The sequence below is a fragment of the Alligator sinensis genome, unplaced genomic scaffold, assembly GCF_000455745.1.
Source record: "Alligator sinensis unplaced genomic scaffold, ASM45574v1 scaffold777_1, whole genome shotgun sequence".
NCBI classification, from domain to species: domain Eukaryota; kingdom Metazoa; phylum Chordata; order Crocodylia; family Alligatoridae; genus Alligator; species Alligator sinensis.
Genome location: NW_005841882.1, coordinates 3,783,803 through 3,805,846, shown reverse-complemented (window position 1 = coordinate 3,805,846; position 22,044 = coordinate 3,783,803). Strand labels below are relative to the sequence as shown.

The 22,044-nt window shown below is 39.9% G+C and overlaps 1 protein-coding gene across 6 annotated transcripts in view; it reads right to left on the bottom strand.

Annotated features, from left to right (window-relative positions):
• The window catches only part of XPO4 (exportin 4), a 130,889-nt gene that overhangs the window by 30,946 nt on the left and 77,899 nt on the right, over nucleotides 1-22,044 (bottom strand). For 4 of the 6 annotated variants that reach the window (XR_003092584.1, XM_006017628.3, XM_025196629.1 and 1 more), the window contains 7 exons: nucleotides 18,357-18,469; nucleotides 15,887-16,044; nucleotides 15,446-15,620; nucleotides 7,655-7,831; nucleotides 2,632-2,774; nucleotides 2,365-2,510; nucleotides 745-922 (listed from right to left, as the gene is read on the bottom strand). Coding sequence is in view for 5 of the 6 variants with exons in the window: in XM_006017628.3 (XP_006017690.1) it covers nucleotides 745-922; nucleotides 2,365-2,510; nucleotides 2,632-2,774; nucleotides 7,655-7,831; nucleotides 15,446-15,620; nucleotides 15,887-16,044; nucleotides 18,357-18,469 (1,090 nt within the window). In the remaining variant the exon portion in view is untranslated. The remainder of the gene's footprint in view (nucleotides 1-744; nucleotides 923-2,364; nucleotides 2,511-2,631; nucleotides 2,775-7,654; nucleotides 7,832-15,445; nucleotides 15,621-15,886; nucleotides 16,045-18,356; nucleotides 18,470-22,044) is intronic. The other 2 variants (XM_025196630.1, XM_025196631.1) reach the window with 1 other exon arrangement.

The window sequence follows — 22,044 nt, the reverse complement described above, 5'->3', positions numbered from 1 at the left end:
ACTCTTTCTGCACTCAGGGCCAATTGAGCTACTCTTGCAGTGATCACAAGTACTGGTAATTCTTGTTAGAGAAGCCCATTTTATAATTTGGAAACTACTTGTTTTGTTGCTGTTCTATAGAAGGGATTACACAGTTAATTCAGTTACACAATTCTATCATCACACTTCAAACAAGCTTTATTCTCATACACTATGATAATTCAAGGAAAGAAAACATTTGTATTGGAACTTCGTATTTGCTAGCAAAGGCACTTGTAGCACCAAAATCCACCCATCTCTGCTGAAATCTAATCTGCTGCGTCTCTCTCTCTCCAATCATTTGTCTGGTCTCTTCCTCATGATTCTCTATTTACCCATCCACTGACTTCAGCTCTCCAACTCTGGCACTCCAAGTTTCACTCGTGCTTGTGTTGCTCCATTTTTTGTTTCCAAAACAAAACTTTTCTACACCACTGAATTGCCTTTAGCTTCAAATTTTATCATAAAACAATCTTATTTATTTTATCTTACAATTCCTCCCACCTTTTTACCCCTTCTATAGCATTCCTTACAATCCATTTGTTACAACCAGTCTGATAAACCACTACCCGTTCTAAATTTCATGCAAAATAAATCTCTTTTCCGTTCCAGTGTTAATACATCTACTCTCCTTTCTACATCTGAAGCCATCAATATTCAAGATTTGTTTCTGTCTATGTAAATTTGTGGGATAATTTATGCTAACAGACTGTAATGTATTCTTACCTAATGACAGAATCGGTTCTGTTGTACCCTGGGATGGAAGAGGCCTTTTCTCCTGGAGATCCCAAAATTTGAAGTGTTGTATTGATGTCAACCTCAGTTGAATGCTTAATGGAATATTCCATTACTTCTGGAGGTATTAACGGAGTCTCTCCCTGAGTATCATTAGCTAAGAGGTAGCCTTAAGAGATATAGAAGGTCAGTCAACAAAAGTTCACTAACCTAGGTTAAGTTTTTGTTGGATTCTTTTCTGGCTTTATAGCAGACATTCCAAGTCACTGACATAATAAAAATCTATATAAACCCTAACATTAACTTAGTAAGTACCTTAATATTAATTATACACTTCAATTTTCTGTGTGTAAATGGAAGCAGCAGCCCTAAAATTATAAACAAGAAACCAGGCTGAAAGAGTAATGACCAAATAAAATATAGAAATAGTGCCCCATTCAGCAGCAGATGCTATAGCTGATGTCTACAGAGGAGTCAGACTTTATATATGACTAAATTGCTTGCTTTGTTCAGCTTTCTTCTTGTGAAAAATGTGATTTTACAGCTATAATTCATCTCCATTCCACCTGTTAATCCACAGTTGGAATTTCTGTATTGCTAACTTTCTACGCCTGTAAGCAGTTTTTAAAAGCACAGCAAACAAACTAGGAACAACCAGTGTTTCCTTATTTCTTTTGCAAATGTACATCACGTAGACAAAGGCATTTTAAAGCACTTACCTGTTGTCCAGGAAAAAGCATATTCACTCCTGGTTTTATCACAGTTTGAGTTTCATATCATACCCATCAGAGCTAGAGATACACACTTAATCCCATGGGATTAATGTATGGTTACACAAGTAGTATCAATACACTTGTATCAAGAGCTGGGATTATAAGAGATAAAATATTTAAAATGATAAAACCCTGTTTTTTTTTAAATATGCTTTTATGTCATTATTTCTGCCACTGGGACATAGGCAGAGTAAGTAAAGCAATTTGGATTCATGAACAGTTATGAAAGACAACACTAATGAGAGTAAAAATGTACAAACCTACTTAGCATCAGGCACGATGCAGATGCCATTTTAGTTGCATCAATATTTCACTGGAACTCTATATAGGTTGCCCAGCATAACTTGCTCAGGTTTTTGTCATTCATGAGTTATGTAGCCATACCAAATCCTTTGCATTCACATACCCACAAGCAGTCTCAGTTCCTGGGTTTTTTAATGCTAACAACTAGTTGAGTATTTTAGCTGAATATTTTTCAGAATGAATCAGTCAAAAACATATGATAAAAACAGAAGTTAACAAAAAACATATAGCATCTTCTGTTAAAAGGTTGCTTAGCATAACTTTAAGAAAAAATACCCCCATGACCGTTAACATAAAGGAAATAAGACACAATGAAAAAGTTATCTGTCCTGCTACAGCACAAAGAATACATTCATTTGTTCTAGTGTGAAAAGAATACATGCAATGAAAAATAACCATAAAAAACCATAATGACCATATACTCAATTACAAGGATTGGCTATACAGGCTGATGGACATGCAGGCAGGTCTGGTTGAGGAACTGTAATTTCAGGAGCTGTATACAAATGTTTTGTGTTTAAAACTTACTACTAACCTGTGACTAAAATAAGCCAATGGATATCCTCATACAGGTCATCAAGCACTTTATTGTCAATTGAGCCTGATCCTGGTGAGGCAAGTAACTGCTGCTGATGCCTTTGTAACTGACCATGGAGCCTCGTCACTCGGTCTTCTAATAAACTGAGAAAAGACAATAACAAAATTAATGCAGCCGCTTAACTAAACAAAAATTTTGCTTAACACGAGACTTTAATCAGATTATTTAAGCAAAAGTATAAGAGTTTTATTAATTACTCTGTACCTTGTAAGAAGAGGTATACAGTGTTCTGCAGCAATTCTTCCCAGCATGCCAACACTTGCCAGCTGGTCAGAAAACTGGTCTCTGTCATCTTCCTGCAGCTCGCTTATTTCTTCTTCCTCACGAGAGGCTACACCATTGGCAGTCTGGTTTCATTTTAAAGAAGTTAGAAGTAATCAATTAGCATTGTACCCGTTTCAATCTTGTTAGGAATACCATTAAAAATCTCTTTTCTGTTATTTATTTTAAAGTTGTTTTAGGAGAAAGGCCACAAGTAGAAACAATTTAAATGCACCAATATCTTTATTAGATATTTGAGTTCGTCTCATAAAAGATATCGGATTTACCCAAAAAACCTTGCCTGCCTATGTCCTTAGACATCCTATATCCCAGGATGTGTGTCAAATAATTAAGAGAAGAATTGCTAAATTAATAAAATATGTACTCCAATATACAATATAAAAACTCCATCCAAGTCCCAAATTCACTGAACAAAACATGTTCATTTTAACTTCAGATCTCTTTCAACTTGAGAAACTGCATTGTTTGAGAAAGGACCCATACTCCTGAAAAACTGAAGCTGTTAATCTATATAAAAGGAATAGCTTGACAGAAGCAAACTGACTTCTTCACATTCCTCTGTTTTAAACCCTGTTAAGGAGTATTGCTTCTCAGAGATAAAAAAAATAGTTCAGTCTTTAGGATGGTTTATAAATACAATTTGTGACTGACAGCCAGTGTAACCATTCAGTCTAAGTCAAGCAAAGAAGGGCTACAAGAGCTAAAACTATATTCTGTACTGGGGTGGGCCAGATCCAGCCAGTAGCAGACTCCATTTCCCAGCAGTCCCTGCCTGCATGGCTGTGGCTGGTCACCATGGAGACCCCAGCCGCATGTATGCTGCAATAGTGCAAGGCTGCAGTTGCCATGAAGGCTGGCCCCAGCCTCACTGACAGGGCGCACGGCAGAGCTGGGCAGGGCAGGGCAGGGGGCTGCTCCAGAGCCTCTGGGATCTTGTGCTGGGGGAAGCTTGGTTGGGGCCAGGGCAGAGCTGTGATCTGCAGCCTGCATGCCCTGGGCAGGGGCATTCAGGCAGTGGATCACAGCTCTGTCCCTGCTCCAAACCAGGCTGTCACCACTGCAAGGAGCCGGGACAGAGCTACGATCTGCAGCCTGCACGTCCCTGCCCAGGACGTCCAGGCTGCAGATTGCAGCTCTGACCCAGCTCCTTACAGCAATGACAGTGTGGTCCCAAGCCAGGGTACAGCCCCGACTTGCTGCCTGCACGTCCCTGTCCAGAGCGTGCAGGCTGCAGATTGTGGCTCTGCCCTGGCCCCAACCAAGCTACCTCCGCTGCAAGATCCCAGAGGCTCCGGAGCAGCCCCCTGCCCTGCCCAGCTCTGCCGTGCGCCCTGTCAGTGAGGCTGGGGCCAGCCTTCATGGCAACTGCAGCCTTGCACTATTGCAGCATAGCTGCAGCTGGGGTCTCCATGGTGACCAGCCACAGCCATGCAGGCAGGGGCTGCTAGGAAATGGAGTCTGGCTGCTGGCTAGATCTGCCATTTTGCCCGCCCTTGCTCTATACTATACAAACCTTAAGCTGGAAATTTTACTAGCCACCTCCATTCATGAGGCACTGCATGAAAAATGTTGCCAGTTCTTGATATTTTACTGTGAATTATTCCATTTATGGTATTTCTGAAAACCCAGCTTCTGGAGTCTTGTGATTGCTGAGAATCTAAGCTCTTATTAAAAGGGGGAAAAGTTTCTAGACCTTATTGTTTGCACAGAAAAGCTTGGAAAACTGAACACTAAGGGCTCAAAACCTAGAAGGCAAAAAAACCCAAACAAACACTTAAATTTTTATTTTAGATTTCATGATTTCAATCACTCTTAATTTTTTTAAATGTATGTTGGCAATACTATGAAATCAATCGAATATCGTAACTTATTTCCACAAACAGGCATGCTACAATGCTAAGAAAATTAATTTCAAAGTTTAAAGGAAGAAAAATAAATATTTTTCTCATTAAGATCATGGAAGGGAATACATAAGGAATTCATAAGTTAAATATGAAACTGCGTTACTGGATTAGAAAGGAATAGCTAACTTTTTGCAGTTTTCTATAAAGGGACTGGGATGTTGAATCCAAACCTTAATTCCTCCCAAAGTGCTTTCAAGCCCCTCCTTTCTTTATCTAAACCAGCAAATAATTCTCTTTTGGCAACTTCAAAGCTGCAGCTGCTTAATGAAGAGTGCTTCTCTATTTGAAAGTTCCAGGCACTGCTTTGATATTGAACAAGAAGCATTCTGAAATGCCAGCTGTGGCTTTTACAAGGTTACCCATGGGATAAATGACTTATCTCACAGAAGGACATGTATTAACCTGTGTATACAAGTTATGTCAAGACTGCATGATATGAATTCAAGGGTCTCTTGAAATGTTTTTCTCTACTTTGGCATTCTTATTACCACCTGTTACCTATCTAAAAGATGAGAGTTAGGTTTTACATGGTACTTTTCAGAGTTGAAGTCTCTCAGTACCTTGCATACTATCAAGTTAGATATTGTTGATGCAACAAAAACTGGACAGTCATTAACATGCTCAACATTTATTTCCAACTTTCTATTTCAGAATCTGTTGTAGTATAATGTTGAAAAAGAGGCTCCCCCCACCCTTAAAAGTGCCTTAGTCACTGAGCCACAAAGTCAGTATAGACCTTGGTTTACACCATGTTATCCAAAAGAATAGATTAAACAACACCACATTTTCTCCTAGTTTGAATCCAATCCCGCCACATCTGACAAGATTATATATGTTTGTTACGCAACAAAAGGGCACAGTGAATTAGAATTTGCAGTTAATACACAAAGAGCATTAGCAGTCGCATTAAAGTCAGAATTTCACTGAAGAATTTTGGTCCTAGTAAACTGTTTAGTGACTGAAACCAAAGAAGTAACAAAGGATGCAAGTAAAATTTGAACTTGAGGTCTATTATATAATTAAATAGATCACATTTTTAATAGGGCCGTGTGAAATTTCGCTGGGTGTTTTGTTTCGAAGCTGTTTTGATGAGTTTCAAGCTCAAAACAGTGAAATCAAAATGAAACAAAAGGCTTTGAAAAAGCTTTGAAACAAAATGAGGGTCGATCTTGCTTGCAGCTAAACAGAAACTAAGGAGACAGAGGGGGAAGAAGGGGGAGAAAGACTTCTCTGATATTGACATCTAGCTTCCTGTTCGATTCCCCAGCTCTCTGATTGCTTCCCCCAGCTCTTCCCAGGGGGCGAAGGCCCCCGGATGACGTGGGATGACAGTAGGCTGCCATTGCCAACTGGAGACGAGGGGGGCTCTGGGCTATTTCTCCAGCTGGCAGCAGCAGCCTGCTGAAACCCTGCGCGCAGATCCAGGGGCCTGCACCCCCTGGGAAGGCTGCAGAACTGTGCCAGACTCCTCCTGAGGGACACGGACCCCCAGATGTACGTGAAGGATGACAGCAGGCTGCTGCTGCTGGCTGCGACCAGCTCTTGGTGCAGCCCATGCTGAGTGCCAGGAAGACTGGTGCTGCCACTGGTCCCAGCCGGCAGCAGCAGCCTGCTGTCATCCCACATGCAGATTCGGGGGCCTGCGCCCCCTGGAAGGGCTGAGGGGCTGTACCAGACTCTTCCCAGGGGCCTGGGTCCCCGGAACTGCGTGCAGGATGACAACATGGTGCTGCTGCCACCAGCCCAGGCCAGCACCAGCACTGAGTTCTTCCTGGCGCTCAGCACGGGCTGCACCAAGCAGACTCGGGTGCTGACGCTGGCCTCAGCCGGCAGCAGCAGCATGCTGCCATCCTGTGCACACATCTGGGGGCCTGCGCCCCACCAGGAAGAGTCCAGCACAGCCCCACAGCCCTTCTGGGGAGCACAGGATGACAGCAGGCTGCTGCTGCTGGCAATGATAAGAGTTTTGCTTTAAACAGTTTGAGGTGCAGTTTCCCAGAAGCCCCTGAGCTTGACAGGATTCATGCCCTCAGAAGGGGCTACCATCCCTGCAATTTTTATCCAAATCATGCAAGAAATGACTAAGTTATAGGCATTTTCATGATTCCCCATTATAGCCAATGGGCGAAACGTCAAAATGCATCAGAACAATGAAACAGTTTCAACTAAACGAAACGGAACCGTGGTTTGAAACAGCAAAATGAAACACTGTCACTTCAGAGCGGAAGTCGAAATGAAATGGTGCTGTTTTGCACAGCTTTAATTTTTAAATGCATTCTTCACCCAGTCCCCTTCCTTTCTTTTCAAGATAAGCAAACAGGCTGGGAAAAAGATTTTCCTTATGAAAACACAGCAAGATACAAGTTCCCTCCCCTCACGCCTGATGCTACTGCTAACTAATTGAATTAAAATTCTGTGTCAGTTCTGTCAAAGCTAATTAAGTATAATATATTAAAGCAATGTTTATTTATGTATATACTTGGGCTAGAGACAGAAATTCCACGTAAATCAGTATAAGTGACTGGAAATCAGTTCAAATCTGTAACACAACAGAAGTTCAGTGCACATGAACCACTTTCCAAATGGCTGAAACCAGTTTAAGATAAACCTAGAAGGATTAGAAGGATGTAGTATCAAACTTAACTGAGTTAGATTAAATTAATTTATTGAACTTCGGTCCCTGATCCCCTCCAGATTCAAGTTAACCCAGAGCCCCCCAACATGTCAGGATGCTTTGCACCTCCTCTGCAAACCCCCCATCAAAGGGTGGGTGGGCTAGCTTTGGTCCAAGCTGTCTGCTCCAGCTGAGCAGGGAGGCGTGTTCTAGTGCCCCCTGCTTCTGGCCTGGGCCACTGCAGGCATGTGGCTGTGTTTCTGGAATCAAAAGTGAATGTCTGTTCACTTGCTTATCAGTGCAATCTACATAGCTTAAATTAAACTGCAAAGATTGAATCAATTTAGCCTTGGGCTTTTTGACTGTCTGTACTTAACCTAACAGATTACTCATTTTGCCCCCAAAAGAACTTAGGTTAAGAGCTTACCAAATTCCTTGTACCATCGGGAGCAGCTAGGTGGCACTGAATATAAGAGTTAAAAACCTGAACAGCATGTTGGGTAAAGAAGCCTTTATGGAAATGTTTGTCATCTTGTACCAAAGTAAGCCAGGACTCCAGCAATTTATCATATGCTTCCATGTATACCATGTCATCTTTGTCAAGCTGAGAGAGGAGAAAAAAAAAGGGCTAGTGTCAAATTGAAAACTAAGACCAAACAAAGCAGCAGTAGGAACATAGAACTGGAAGGGTCCTTGATTTGACTCCCGCCAACCACTGAACACAGCCATACATACACACCCCCTGCAATACGCTGCAGAACAGAATGAGAAATGAGGGTACCGCCAGAATCTTGGCTAGGAGTTCATTTGGACCAGCTTCCATACTCCAAAAAATGCAAAAACCCCTCAAATAATTCTTGCCAAACTGACCTGGAAGGAGGGCTAGGCATACTCCTTCCTGACCCCAAATCTCACAGTCAGTTTACCTGCAAGCATGTGAACAAGACCTACCACATGAAATTTTAACAGATATGCTGTGTGTTTTCTTTAGCAAGTTGAATTCAGTTGCAATTACTATGAAAGAGATACGAATGTAATTAAATTGAAATGATCTAATAAGTTTTTAGAAAACTGCTCCCTACACCTGATGTTTGAACAACAAAAACCTTTTCTGAAATTATATGCTTAAAAGGCTTATTATTGAGGCCAAGATGTTTAGAGCACAGGTGTTGAAGCCTAGGCACCTAAATTAAAATCCCCATTACATATAAGCACAGCAAGGCCTCAACCTTGCAAATTAAAAACATAAAAGGATTACACCTTAAAACAAGGCTATCAAACTTTTGTGGCTGGAAGCCCTTTGGGCTACATCACACTCCTGTGTGCCCCTCACCTCCCCTTCACTGCTGCATCATTAACCCATACCTTCCCCACCACTGTACAGCATGCCTGCGCCCTCCTCTCCAGCTGCTGCACCACACATCCAAGCAGGCTCTACCCCTCATTCCTACAACATATGCCCATGTGGCTCCAGGCTCACTCTCAGCTCCTCAGCTGTGCCACTCTGCACTGCTGCACCCCCAGGGGCTGGCAGCCAAAATCAAAAAAGGGAAGGGGAGCCTGGAGACTGGCTGCTCTTCCAGTTGGAGCAACTGGGTGGGGGAGGAGGGCAGAGCGGTACCTGGGGAAAGATCCTGGGGGCTGATCCTCACAGGCTGCCAGCTGCAGAGCCATAAGTGCATATTAGCCAACTGTAAGTGCATGTAATGTGTACACACCTCAAAAAGTAAACACTCAAAATACCCAAGTGTCATTTCTAATTATTCATAAGTGCCATGCAGAGATGGAAAAGAGTAAGATGCCTTTCAATAGAAGGAAACAAATTTCTAGCTGGCAGAATGACTAAGAAGCCTCTTTCCCGAATTAAAAAAAAAAGTTCTCTTAACATTGTTGGCCTAAATCTTGAGTATTTCAAGGCTGAATTTACAAGTGGGCTATAAAATGTGTATAATCTCATACAGCCACTCTGCCAAGGTCTAAATCAGAAAAAAAAACATTCTGCATCCAATAGGCTTGAGCAGTAAGCTTGTATTAAATGAGACCAAAATTGTGCCTTGATAAAATAACACATTGAGATGACTAAGGCTATGTACAGACATTCAAAGAGGTTAGACTGCATTAAAAATAGCCACTCGATCTAAAGGGGAGGGCAGGCAGGGTCCGTGGAGTTGCTGGGGTCTGGGAGGGTTTGGCAGGATATGGGAACCTTGTGGGGTCTGCAGGGAGTTTGGGGAGGCTCTCTCCCCCACACCCTGGGGTCAGGGGCTATTTTTAGCCCCCTGACCCACCACCCTCAGACAAACAACCCCTCCCCAGTGAACACTCCCATCCCTCCTGCCCCTCTCCACACCCTGATTTGTTCAGCTCCCAGCATCGGCTAACCCTGATAAAACCAGCATGGGGAGTGGCTTGCACGAATGTGGGTGCTTGGTGAGTGAGGGAGGGGGGTTGGTTGGTCCATGATGGGGTTGTCTGTTCTGGGATGGGAGGAGATGGACTGGGGTGGGGGGAGGGGGGTGTGTGTGTCCAAGAATAGACTGGTGCCAGAGTAGGGTAGGAAAAGTGCAGCCCCAGGGTGTGGCCAGCAGCTGGGCTTTCCTAGCCCTGGGGCTGTACTGGGAACTGTACAGAAGTTCAGTTAGATCAGTCTCACCCGACCTCAGCTAAGTAAGTCTTCCTCTGAGGTACACTTAGCTTAGATTGGGTCAGCCATTTTTAGACCGATCTAACTGTCCTGAACTTCTATACAGTTCATGCACAGATCCACCTAACTAATGCAAAGTATGCACCTGGGCAAACTAAGTTAGATCAGGTGGCTATTTTTAATGTGATCTAACCTCCCCCTAATCTCCCTGAACATCTGTACCCAACCTAAGGCTTTAAGTCTGCTCCAGATAAGTGCCTAATGACCTTGTAAGATCTAACAGCAAAGGACCTCTTTGAGATGGAAATGCAAGCAAAGGAAGGGAGGGGTGGGGAAGAAAGAACTGGCAAAAGGACTAAGCCGGAATTCTGCCACCATTTTGGAAACAAATATTTTACAGACAGTTTTAAAGCATCGTTCTCTGTAAATTGAACTTCTTCTTTTTTTTTTTTTTTTTGAAAACAAGAAACACTCAACTATCAAAGGGGAAAAAATCAAGAATAGAGGAAAACAAGACCAGGAGCATGGAAAATATTATTTAATACAAAAAAATAGAAGCTAGACAGCATAGCGTATCTTTATATAAGAGGACCTGGGAAAAATAGCTTAATACCTGGAAAGATACTGGAATAAATTATTAAACAATCAAGCTATAATCACCTACAGGATCATATGGTATTAAACAGCCAACATGGACTTATCGAGAACAAATCATATTTTAAAAAGTCTAATTTTCTTTTCTGATAAAATAACTAGCCGACAAGATAACGGGGAAGCGTATCTTTACTAAATCTTTTGACACCATCCTAAATTATATTCTCATATGTAATCATGGCCTTAACACAATCATCACAACCTGCAGTCAACGTGTAGCTTTTGCATTGCTGTCAAATGTGAGGGCATTTCCCTCACAACCTTTTTTATGGCTCTGACCTGGTTTTGATTTTAGGCAATGTTTTCATTAGCTATTTGGACAATGGGCAAGGGTACGCACAAATTTTGTGAACAAATGAGTAGGGAATACAACCAAACTGCATGGCAGGATCAGAAATCAAAACAATCTTGAAAAATTGGAGAAAATAGTCCAAAATCAACAAGATGAAATGCAGTGAAAAGAAATACGTAGTGCTTCTCTTAGGAAGGAGAAATCAAATGCAGTTTAAAAATGTTGAATAACTGGCTAGGCAGGAAAAAAAGTAGCTAGTGATTAAAGCGAGGCACAAGCTATATAGGAATAAACAACCCAGTGCCATTAAAAGAAGGTTGAAGTCATACTGGGATATATTAAAGGGAGTGAGACATCAGATACAGAAAGCAATTATTTTGCTCTGGTTAGCACTGGGGAGGCCTCTGGCAGAAGAGTGTCTCCAGTTTTGGTCAACACATGAAGAAAGACAGTCAAGCTGCAGTGCATCCAGAAGAGAGCAGCGAGGAAGATGAAAGGTTTGGACAACAGGACCCGTGAGGAAAGGCTGTAGAAACCAGATCTGTATTCTCTAGAAAGAGACAGCAAGGGGAAGGAACCTAATAAACAAGCACTGCACAGCATTAAAGGTTCTTCTGGAGAAGATGGTACTTAAATGTTCCCTGTGTCCACTGCAGGCAGGACAAGAAAAACAAAACACCACAACAAGAACACAAAACAGTCTTAATTTGCAGAAAAGGAAAAAAGTGTTAGATATTAGGAAAAAAATCCCTTTTGGAATAAGAGCAGTGAAGTACTGGAATAGGCTACTTGGGACATTTTTGAGACTACATTAAAAAAAAAAAAAAAAAAAGCTTCCATTAAGGTATGGTCTAGTTGAGTGTTTTTCAACTAGTTTTAGAGGTTGGGGGTTCTGGGTAATGGCTGAATAGGCTGCGAGGCAGTGTGCCACCACTATCAGGTTGGCTCACCTGGCTCTGCAACCTCTCTTTAGGTAGTGGCAAGGATTCTGCAGCAGAAGCAGTGATATTAAAGGGTTTTATGACTTTAAAAAATTTAAAAACCAGTGGTCTAGTTAAACTGGATCCTGGATCTGTATAGGGTGGATGGTCTAGTTGATTTCTTAATGTTACTTCAAGCCTTTCGGCTTCTTTGATTCCATAGCCAGTCATAGCCTGAGCCTGGGGCTGGTCCTCAACAAATTTCTCTTCCCACAAAACAGTTTATCCCATCCCTTTTAAAAGAAAATAGTTAAGAAGCATTGGTTATTGAAGTCATCACTATGCATTTATAAAGTTTGGTTTCCCTTGCATTAGCTTTCTTTCCTATTCTTTTCACTTCTCCACCTTCACAACCTTTTAATATATACATACACTTCTTCCAAGCCATTTCTCCTTTATCATTGTACAACATGTAAAAACTGTTCTCTCCGTCTCTTCCCAACCAAGTTGCTTTTCAAGTTCCACTGCTCCTTCTTCCTATCCTCCACACAAACTTCTACATTTGGACACTGGCAGAGATTTTTTTTACTGTCAAAAGTGTCATCCACAAAAAAGTAATGTTTGTAGATGGACTGGTGTCCCTGCTGCTACTTTCTAATTATTGCTTGGAGTAGATTATTTCCCTCTAATTAGTTTGTAGGGTTTGGGTTTTTTTAATGGGTCTCTTAATAGTCACTGAGTAAAAGAAAGCACCTAAATCCATCTAACTTTTCATTCTAAACAGAAGCCATAGTAAAGATTTATTCGGCTGGATTCTGGGTTTTTTTGTAAACAGAGCAAATTGATTTCCACACACAAGTCTTCAATAAAATCAAATATTTGCTTGATTAAAATGACAACCCATAGCATTTTTGGTATGCTGAAAAAGTTCCTGGGACATTATGCCAATACGCTGCTAAAGCCAGGACATAGCTCTTTAGAGACTTTATTATAATAAACTGAATTATCTACTAGGGCCTGAAACTTACTCACTGAATCTCAACACTGAATGCCAACACAAAAATAACCACTGCAAGAAACACAAGTTCATAGGTGTAGAATAATTTTTGCAAGGGTCCCCTAGCACTAGGGCTTTGCCTACCTGGCACTAAACTTATTTCCCTTTTCTGATAGATAAATGGCTATTAGGACTCTGTTAGTGACACATTTCCCAACCTCACACCTACAGAATTCTGAAGGCACAGTCCTGTCTATTCAGGTTGACTACCTGCATACGAATACTGGACATGCAGGCACAAATACCGAATATTAGGATATGCATAAGAATATTACAATATGTAGCCACAGATATTGCACATTTGTAAACATGCTGTACCAAAACAAACTCCAAACTGGTAGTGACATTCCTCTATTGGAAGCAGTCAGCACTTGTAAAAGTATGAACAGACATCACCAAATGAAGCAGACTGGCTGTGGCATGATGTGTCCAATGTGCTTCATTGGGCAAAACATGTTGCCCATTGTCCCACAACAGGCAGGGGCCCAATCCTGCAGAACAACAGATGACATGTCCCATACTTAGAGATACACCTTGAAGAGTCCCCTAGGGCACTTCTCTACAAAAGAGGAAAGCCAGGGTTCCCCACTTGCAGAGACATGCCCTGTGCAATCTCTGGGGTATGCCTCTGCAAATGTGGACAGGGAACATCCTAGAACATTTCCAAGGTGTATCTTTATAAGCAGGGAAAGCCAGGCTGGTGCTCCTGGGGCTTGAGGGGGCTAATCCTGTATAGGAAGTCCTGGGGGTGACTGGAGAGCATGAGCAGCTCTGGACTGACCACACTTTCCCACCATAAACTTAACACACATCTGCTGCAACAGAGTGGCACAAATTGATACCACCTATGAAGCGGCCACAATTTTGGGGCATTTGTGGCATGACAAAAGGTATGAACATTTATTTTGACTGAAGCACAAATGCAGCATCTGTTCTACCCTAAGTTCTACAACAAAGTATTTCAAAAACAGAGAAGTTTTCCTAGAAAGTATGCTTTTTCACCAAATAAAAACTGAACACTTCTAAGATCTAGGTGCCTGCAGCCTCCTGCTGTCATGGATATCAGCAAACCTCTATAATATACTGCCTTTCCTTTTCACCTGATGGCAATGTGTTACTTCATGTTTAAAATTTCTTGCGGTCTCTCTTCCTGATGCTGCTTCACGAGACAAAATTTAAGGGGAATACTTTGACAGAATTTTCCTGAAGCAATTCTGTAATCCGGTCAGGCTGCCAATGATTCATGCACTCTGGGTAACCCAGGTCATTGGCGTAAGAGGTTACTTAGTCTCCTTCCAAGAAGGCAGGAGTTTGAGGCAAGAACTGGTACAAACTGAGAATTTACTGCTGCTTGTTATTGAGAAATGGAGTGTTCAACTCCTGTGTATACTAAGCACCAGATCAGAATATGTAAGCTGAATTCAAGCATCCCCCTGTGGGATGAGGATACTTGTGGAACAAAAAATTAGTGACTTTGTATTGTTTGATACTATACCCTCATCTTTTCTCCAAAAGGTTCACTGTTGCATGACATGCTTATCATTTGCACAGAGTTAGGCAGGTAGCCAAGCCTGTCAGCAGCACAAGCATCAACTGCATCTAGTTTCCCTGTGCTGTTATACAGTATGCAAAGTGAAGCACAGGTGAAATCTGAGAAAATGCAGTATTTAAGATTTCTGCAGTCAGTCAGATATGCAAATATCACCTTCATTTTAGAGATTAGGGAATAGAGAGCCTCAGAAAGATTGAGTTCCTCACCTAGATAATGCTGTGGCCTAATGGAGTAGCAGTCAAGACACGGTTTCTAACACACTGATGTGCTGCCTGACCGGCCCCCTTCACCTGGTGCCAGAACACAACTGTAGCAGATCAGCTCCAGGTAATGTATCCAGTGCACGGGGCTAGTCTGCAGGCCTAATTTGGCCCACGGACTGGCCCTGTGCCACTCATCTGGTGCACAGGGCCAGGTGAGTTTGACACCTCTGCAGTAAACAAGAGCAGAAAAAAAAGCCTCTTGGTTGCCTGACCAGCCAGATACATTAAAATGTCACCTGAACTGCGTCAACTATTACAGCATACTTAAAAATGGCCACTAAAATAGTACAGGGTCAGTGATAGGAAACATAATAGCTGCATTCATTTAAACAGAAGTTCAAGCTTCAGAAACCCCAACAGCAGTAAGTTAATTTGCCCATATGTTCACAAAGCCATTCCAATCTTTCAGATCTGTATCTCATTAACTGTTTATAAACATTTCTCATTCAGGTATATTTGCTAGTGAAACTAAGAAGTTAAGATGGCTAGTTTGACAAGTATTTTAGCCAACATTTTAATTAAAGTTTGATTAAAGTATAAATAGATAATTATTTATAGAATGATGTGTAATGTTAATTCTGTTGTTCCGACTAGCAGACATTCCTCTCATGTGAGATTAGAATAAGATCTAAACGTTAACAATCTCTCTTCTCTCTCAAAACAAACAATGCTAATCACATACATCACAGAATGAGTAACAAATATCCAAGCTCAACTAAGTCACAATAAATCTGCTAAGGTCTCATTTCACTCAAGGTATGCTTTTTCAGAGTATGGCAAAATTAAACGTCATAAATTATCCAAAAATCAACTGTAGTTTGAGAACAGGTACTCACCACTTCTTCCAGTGCAGCACTTCTCCCAAAAGAACAGGTCAGGTGTGTGAGGCAGTTAACAAATGAAGAGAAAAGTTCACTTGGAATGGCAGTTAAAATATTGCGAGGAAACACGGTTATCAGGTTGCTGATAATACTAGAAATTCCCACTGCTTCAGAGTCCTCTATTTCAATTCTATAAAAGGAAACAGCAGTTACCTCTTTTATCATTCAGAAATACCACCAAGAAGCTGGAATATTTTATTGATGGATTTTCTGCAATAAATAAGCTAAAAGATGCTTTTATATGCACTTTATATTCTTTCTGCATTTTAATAATACAACTCCAAACACACACAAGGCAAAAAGCTATTCCGGCTCTCCCTGCTCACCACTTCACTCCTCTCCAGAGCAAAGATTAAAAGAAGATGCCACCTAAATTTAAAGGGCAAGCATACATACCCATTGATAGTATTCAATAATCCCTCAATGAAGTGTGCCAGGTAATCAACTTGTGAGCCTTCATCAGGAAATATTGGCCCATGTAGAGAGGCTAGCTGTGCTAGGCACTGTAGTGAGTCTTGTGCCATATCTGTATCTTCTCTGATTTTTCGATGTACCTTTCAGGGAGTGAGACAGTTAATACATGGAAAAATAGGGTGTTCTTACAACAGTCACATGGCTCTCTCTGAAAGAGCATACACCAAAAAAAGCTTACTATAATTTCCATTCAATCTGAAATAAGGTAGCATCTGCAGCTCTCTAAGCCACAGCAAGCGTCAATATTGCTCCTCAGATTACTAATTCCATGAGCCAGGAATTAACCCACTAAAACTAAAGGTTTAACAGAGTCCTACCTACATTTTGAAAATTGAACTGTCTTCAACACGTTATGTCTTAAAGAGAGAAACAGATGCCAGCCAGTCAGACATGCTGCTCCTTCTAAAAACAGCAATTATGACAGTCATTTGTATTATGCTAACTATGCCTAGGCTATAGCGTCTTGCTAAAGTTAGTTGACAAGTTCAATCAAGATAGTACGGATGCTTCTTTAGCAGAGGTAAACACTGAAGACAAAAAACAAGCACCATCTGACCCTTGGCAACACCTTTATATTTACCTAAGACTACTAGTAAAATCTTTTCCCATTTCTGTGAGCTAAGTAATACATCATTACTTGTGTAGTTACACAAGTATTTTAGAGGAAAAAGTTAAATATTTCAATAAAATGCATTTTAAAAGAAATGTTAACTATTTATTGTGGACTTTACACTTTTTTGAGTAAGCATTTCGTTTTTCCATATAAGGGTACTACAAGTAAGTATAGTTTGAAGAACATCTTTAGAGTCCTTTCCATAAAATTGTGCTTTCAATTAAAGCAAAGTTAAATCTCCAACTGCATTTCAAATTGCACCCCATTGAAAAGTTATATAGCTATTCTGAGCCTCTAAGTTACACAAATGCACAAGTTACAAAATATTTAAATCTTTGGAAATACCATAATACATTAAAATATCTGGAAAAATAGTATTAAAATCAATCCTAATCTCCAACTTCAAATTATAATAAAACTTGTTAGGTCAAGTCATGCGATTACAACTATGAGCATTTATTTATTTTTTGTATTTGAACAAGAATTTCTAAAGAGGAAAATGATGTATGACTTCAACTGAAAAAATTAAAGCAGCAAGACTCAACCATTGCAAATCAGGAGTTTGAAAACAAAAGTAACATTCTACCTGGTGTCCTTTTGTAAATATTTTTTTAAAAATTAAATATTCTTTAGTTACCATTAGTCGTCTTCATGTTATTGGTAACTGTTGATTTTTAAGTAACAATCAATTACCTCAAGAACAATCCAGAAGCCAGAAATTTAACTCAAAGACTTCTTAGTACAATTAAACTAGAAAGGGTTAACCTGCAAACCCAAACGGTATTTGCATGAGGAGATTCACAGCTGACAGTAGCAACTGTCTGGGTCATCTAGACAGCTGTTCAGATTGTGTGTGGCTGTTAAAAGTTTTGCCAGCAAGTTTTTTACCTTTCCAAAAAAATGCTGAAGCAAAATATGCTTTCAAACAAGTAAATCTCCTTTGTAAAAAGCTAAACATCAAAGTGCATCCACATTCTCACATCAGACAATTCTAAAATAGTACAAGAGATTTACACAAACAGTTTGTCTAGTAATCACCTTGGCAGTAATTTGTTCTGCACAAGGGATCTCTGCCTGGAAGAACGCTGAGCTCTAGGATCCCAGGATGCAATATAAAACAAAATTAAAATAACTAGTTTACATATATTTTGTAAATGTTGTTGTTGTGCTAATTTAGAAAAAAAATGAAAAAGTAGTAAATAATTTTAAGCCAACTTTGAGATTTTAAAAGTTACATAAAACAGGCCATGTGTTTCTGAGGATTACCCCACTCCAGTTTGTAGACCTACTATTGATCTATTAGGTTTATATCCAGTTGGTGCATATGTAGGGATATGGGGAAGAGAGGATTTAGATGCTGAAATCAGCTGGAAAAAAATGCAAAGATACTTCTGTTTTCAATTATTTTGTTGAGCTAAATGCTACAGCAGCAATGAAAACCTGTCACTCAGTTATTTAAACAACTGCAACACCTTAACTGAAAATGATACTTTGCACTGTTCTATAAGCTCGGTTGCATCTGATGAAGATGTTGGTCCACAGTATGAAAAACATATATACACTGATAGTTACTAAGATCAAAAGATAAAAGGCACTTCATATGCACTGTACATCTTGAGCACTTAGAAAAAATGCAATAATTCTTCAGATCAGAACTCTGATTAATGCAGTAAATCCTACCTGATATATCAGGAAGAATCGAACAATAAATTTTTACAAGATGATGGAGCTGCTCCCCTGTGGTTTACACTAGGAAAGCTGAAGAAGAATGAAACTTACTGTAAAGAAAAGTTCCATAACTCTGCTGTCCAGAAGGGTCTCACGCCAGGACTCTGTTGGCTTTAGCATCACATTTTGTGAGGATTCAAACATAGCTATATAATGTCTGCCCAGTTATCTGGTGTCAAGGTCAACAATAACATTCCTACTTGGCTTTAAAAAAAATCCTAGATACAACAGGACCCATTCAGAAAGAATGTAATGGAAACAAACTTTAAGCCTCTTGACATACACAGCATAATTCATGCATGAGGCCAAGGAATAAAAGGTATTAAGTATTGAAAAAAAGAATGTTTCAGGAATGTCAGATAACAGTTTGATCATAATTATGAGACATACCATAGTGATACGATCACTTTGATAACCAGGGTGTCTAATGTGACAGGGGGAGAAGGGAAAAAACCCACTGCAATTAACAGGTGTTAAAATTTATACAAAATGGGAAATCATTTTCTAAAAATTTTTTCCTGGCAGCTTTTATAAAGGCTGTATGAGAGCTAAAGATAGCTCTTTGAAACCTATATCCTATTTTTCTAAATAGCCAAATATGCTGCATAGAATGAAGATATGTTAGCCCTGTATTAATCTAAATTTTTTATCATGCTGTGAAGAACAAAGGCACAAGGCAACACAAGTCATTGTCATATAAAACATATGTTGCTAAAGGAGAAACATAAGGGCATGCATGCATTTCACCAATGTATTCACTGAAGATATCATTAGACACCCCCCCCATCTTTTAACCTTAAATTATTGAAAAATATATAGCTTTGAAGTTTGCAAATGATCTACAGCTAGAGAACCAGAAATGTGAGAAACCATTTAACAAACATGCAAATCCCAGCATTCTGCCTCAGTTTATAACCTAGAATGCATTTTTGTGCACGTTTTTCGTGTACTGTGCGTACCACTGCATTGATTAAAGTAATCAAATATATGGCTTTTAATTCATCAGATAAAATCAATTTCTAGTCAATAAACACTGTTTATTACTATACTCGAACAACTCAGTAAGTTCCACCCAACTGATGCAATTAATGGAATGCGTAAGTAACTGAAGATCTTTTTTTAAAGACCAAAAACCCCTCAAATACAGTAGTATATGCAACAGTGTAAGGGTAACTAAATAATTTTATTTTATTGCCACCTCTCTGAGGAGGGTTCATGAGTGCTGCAGTGAACCAAAATACAACTCAGCACCGATTGCACATAGTAAAAGTCTGTTATAGTGAAGTCATTTTTTCCACAGGACAGCCTTATTGCAATGCAAGCTGGAGGTGTCCTATAACCAGGACTGCAAACAACATTGTAAAGGACTTTCATTCTACTTCAATCAAAATTTACCAATGTGTACATGAACATTACTGGATTACTAAAGATGCACTGTCGTACAGTAAGCATGAAATAAGGTTTCTGTTTAATCTCTGTGTGAGATATTGATGTTTAAAGTATCTTTAAGTGCTTCAGTTTCTCCTGATGAAAACAAAACATGGACATAAATTATTATTATAAGCAAGCATCCCTCACCAAAACTTCATATTGCAGAGAAAGTTATGCGCTTAGTGTATTTCACAGAATCTTGTAGAAGCCTAAACTGCACATTAAAGGTTTTTCTTTCCTCTTTGATGACAATCTTACAGAAATACAGCAAGATTCCTTTACTTGTTGTACTTACTCACTTAAAGAGAACCCTTCTTAATCAGATGTAAAATATAAAGAGGAGAGGATCAGCAATGTATTATGGTCTTTGTATATCAATTTGCTCTTAATTAGATTTAATTTACAAATGGGACCTGCTACATAATACACCTTGTGTGGAAATGAAAGAGGTCATTTACTGTCACTATTTTAACAAGCCTCAGTATTTAGCAGTCATATCCTGTTATTTTTAGTACTGAAACTCACACTAATGGACTGATGACACACATGACAACAAAAGATTTGTAGGAAAACCATTTATGTTCACTAAACAATACAGAACAGAACTGTATCCACATCATTGTTTTTCCAGGAGAGGCAATACTAAATTGGCTTGTACAAGTGCAATTGCTATTGTGTTCATATATGCTCAACACTACATACAAGCTAGTGATATCTTTGTCATCTGCAGCATCTTCAGCCTTTCATACTTCCTAGCATGGTTCAGATACACACATGCTGAAAAATGTGCCCAAAACTTGCTAGTAAACATGAAGCTTCTTAAACCACCTGTGCTAATTGTTGGCTTTTTTATATACTTTGCTTTCAAATTGTGAATCCGAAGCCTGCCAATACTCTTAAAGAATAAGCAGCAATATGTACTGGCACAGCAGGTTTTCCAGAAGTTCAGGCAGCACAGATTAAAAAAAGCAGAACAGCATCACTACTACATAATACTGCAGGGAAACTAATATCTTTAAAGCACCATTCCTACCACCAGCAGAGACAGAATACTGGGCTAAATGGACGACTGGTCTGACCCAGCATGATGCTTCTTATGCTCTTATCTCAATTTCTTTAAGTGACAGCAATACAAGATACAATTCATTCTGAGAAGAAAAAACAACTCCTATCCAACCACAACTTTCTTTATTCCTAATAAAGGTCATTTGTAACCCAACAGAAACGCATATTTAAAGAAACATCAATATGACACTAACCACTAAAGTTCAGAAGCTGTCCAGAGAAATTTTAAAGGAAGAATCTGCTTGAATCTTGAAAGACTGAGATGATTCATTAAATAAACTGTGTTAAAGAGTGCAGTATCAGGCATTTCATTCATGGCATGATGTCAAGGCTCACCTTTTCACCAGAGCTTTTTGCCTGAGGGTACAACAGCAGGCTATATTGAAGTATTATTTAGGAAGTGCTTATCTATTCTTTACAATTTGTTTTAAATGTCATGTATATCACCCCAAAGTTATGGCACTCTCATATGTTACTGAATAGTAGTAGATTATAACATTTTATATTTGTATCTACATAACACAGTTGGTGGGGCTAATCCTCCAGATGCATACGCAGGAGATAAGTGCCAGCCTTCTCTTCAGATAGCCACCTGACCTCACCCCATCTCTACAGAAGGCACTCCATAGTCCTGAGGCCAATGGCTGGGAAAGGGCATGAAACATGCTGTTGTGTCTCCAACCACGCAAAAGAGGGCTGTATTATCTTTTTCACCAAGTTTCTTTGCAAGTACCAGGGCTGCTGTTAGGGATTAAAGTCAGTATTGCAGCTCAGGATGTTGCAGAGACCTCCATAGTTTGGGGCTGGGTCCCATGGTCCCTTCCTCTGGGTTAGCAAAGCCTCTTCCCCATGAACCAGTATGGTGAGAATAAACAATGAAGCCTCATTTATTTTCTCAAGAGCTGACCCCCCTAACCCAACCCCCACACCATCTCCCCTGGAAGGGATGATTTGCCTTGGGCTGTGGTATTTATTTCAAAGGTCAATATAATTGAGCTGTATTTGAAAGAGTATTTCTCCAAGTATAATACAGGCACTTCGGAAGTATTCAGATACTTACATTTTATTAACAATAAAAAATTTAAGAAGATTTAACACCATGGAAATCTTCTGCATAACATTACACTAGTACACAAAGAATATTTAGATTTTAAGAATGTGGTTCCTGGCTTGCTTCTTTGCCAAGTACGAGGCCAGGGTCAAATAACTACTCGTTAATACTGAGGCACGTGTCTACTGAAAA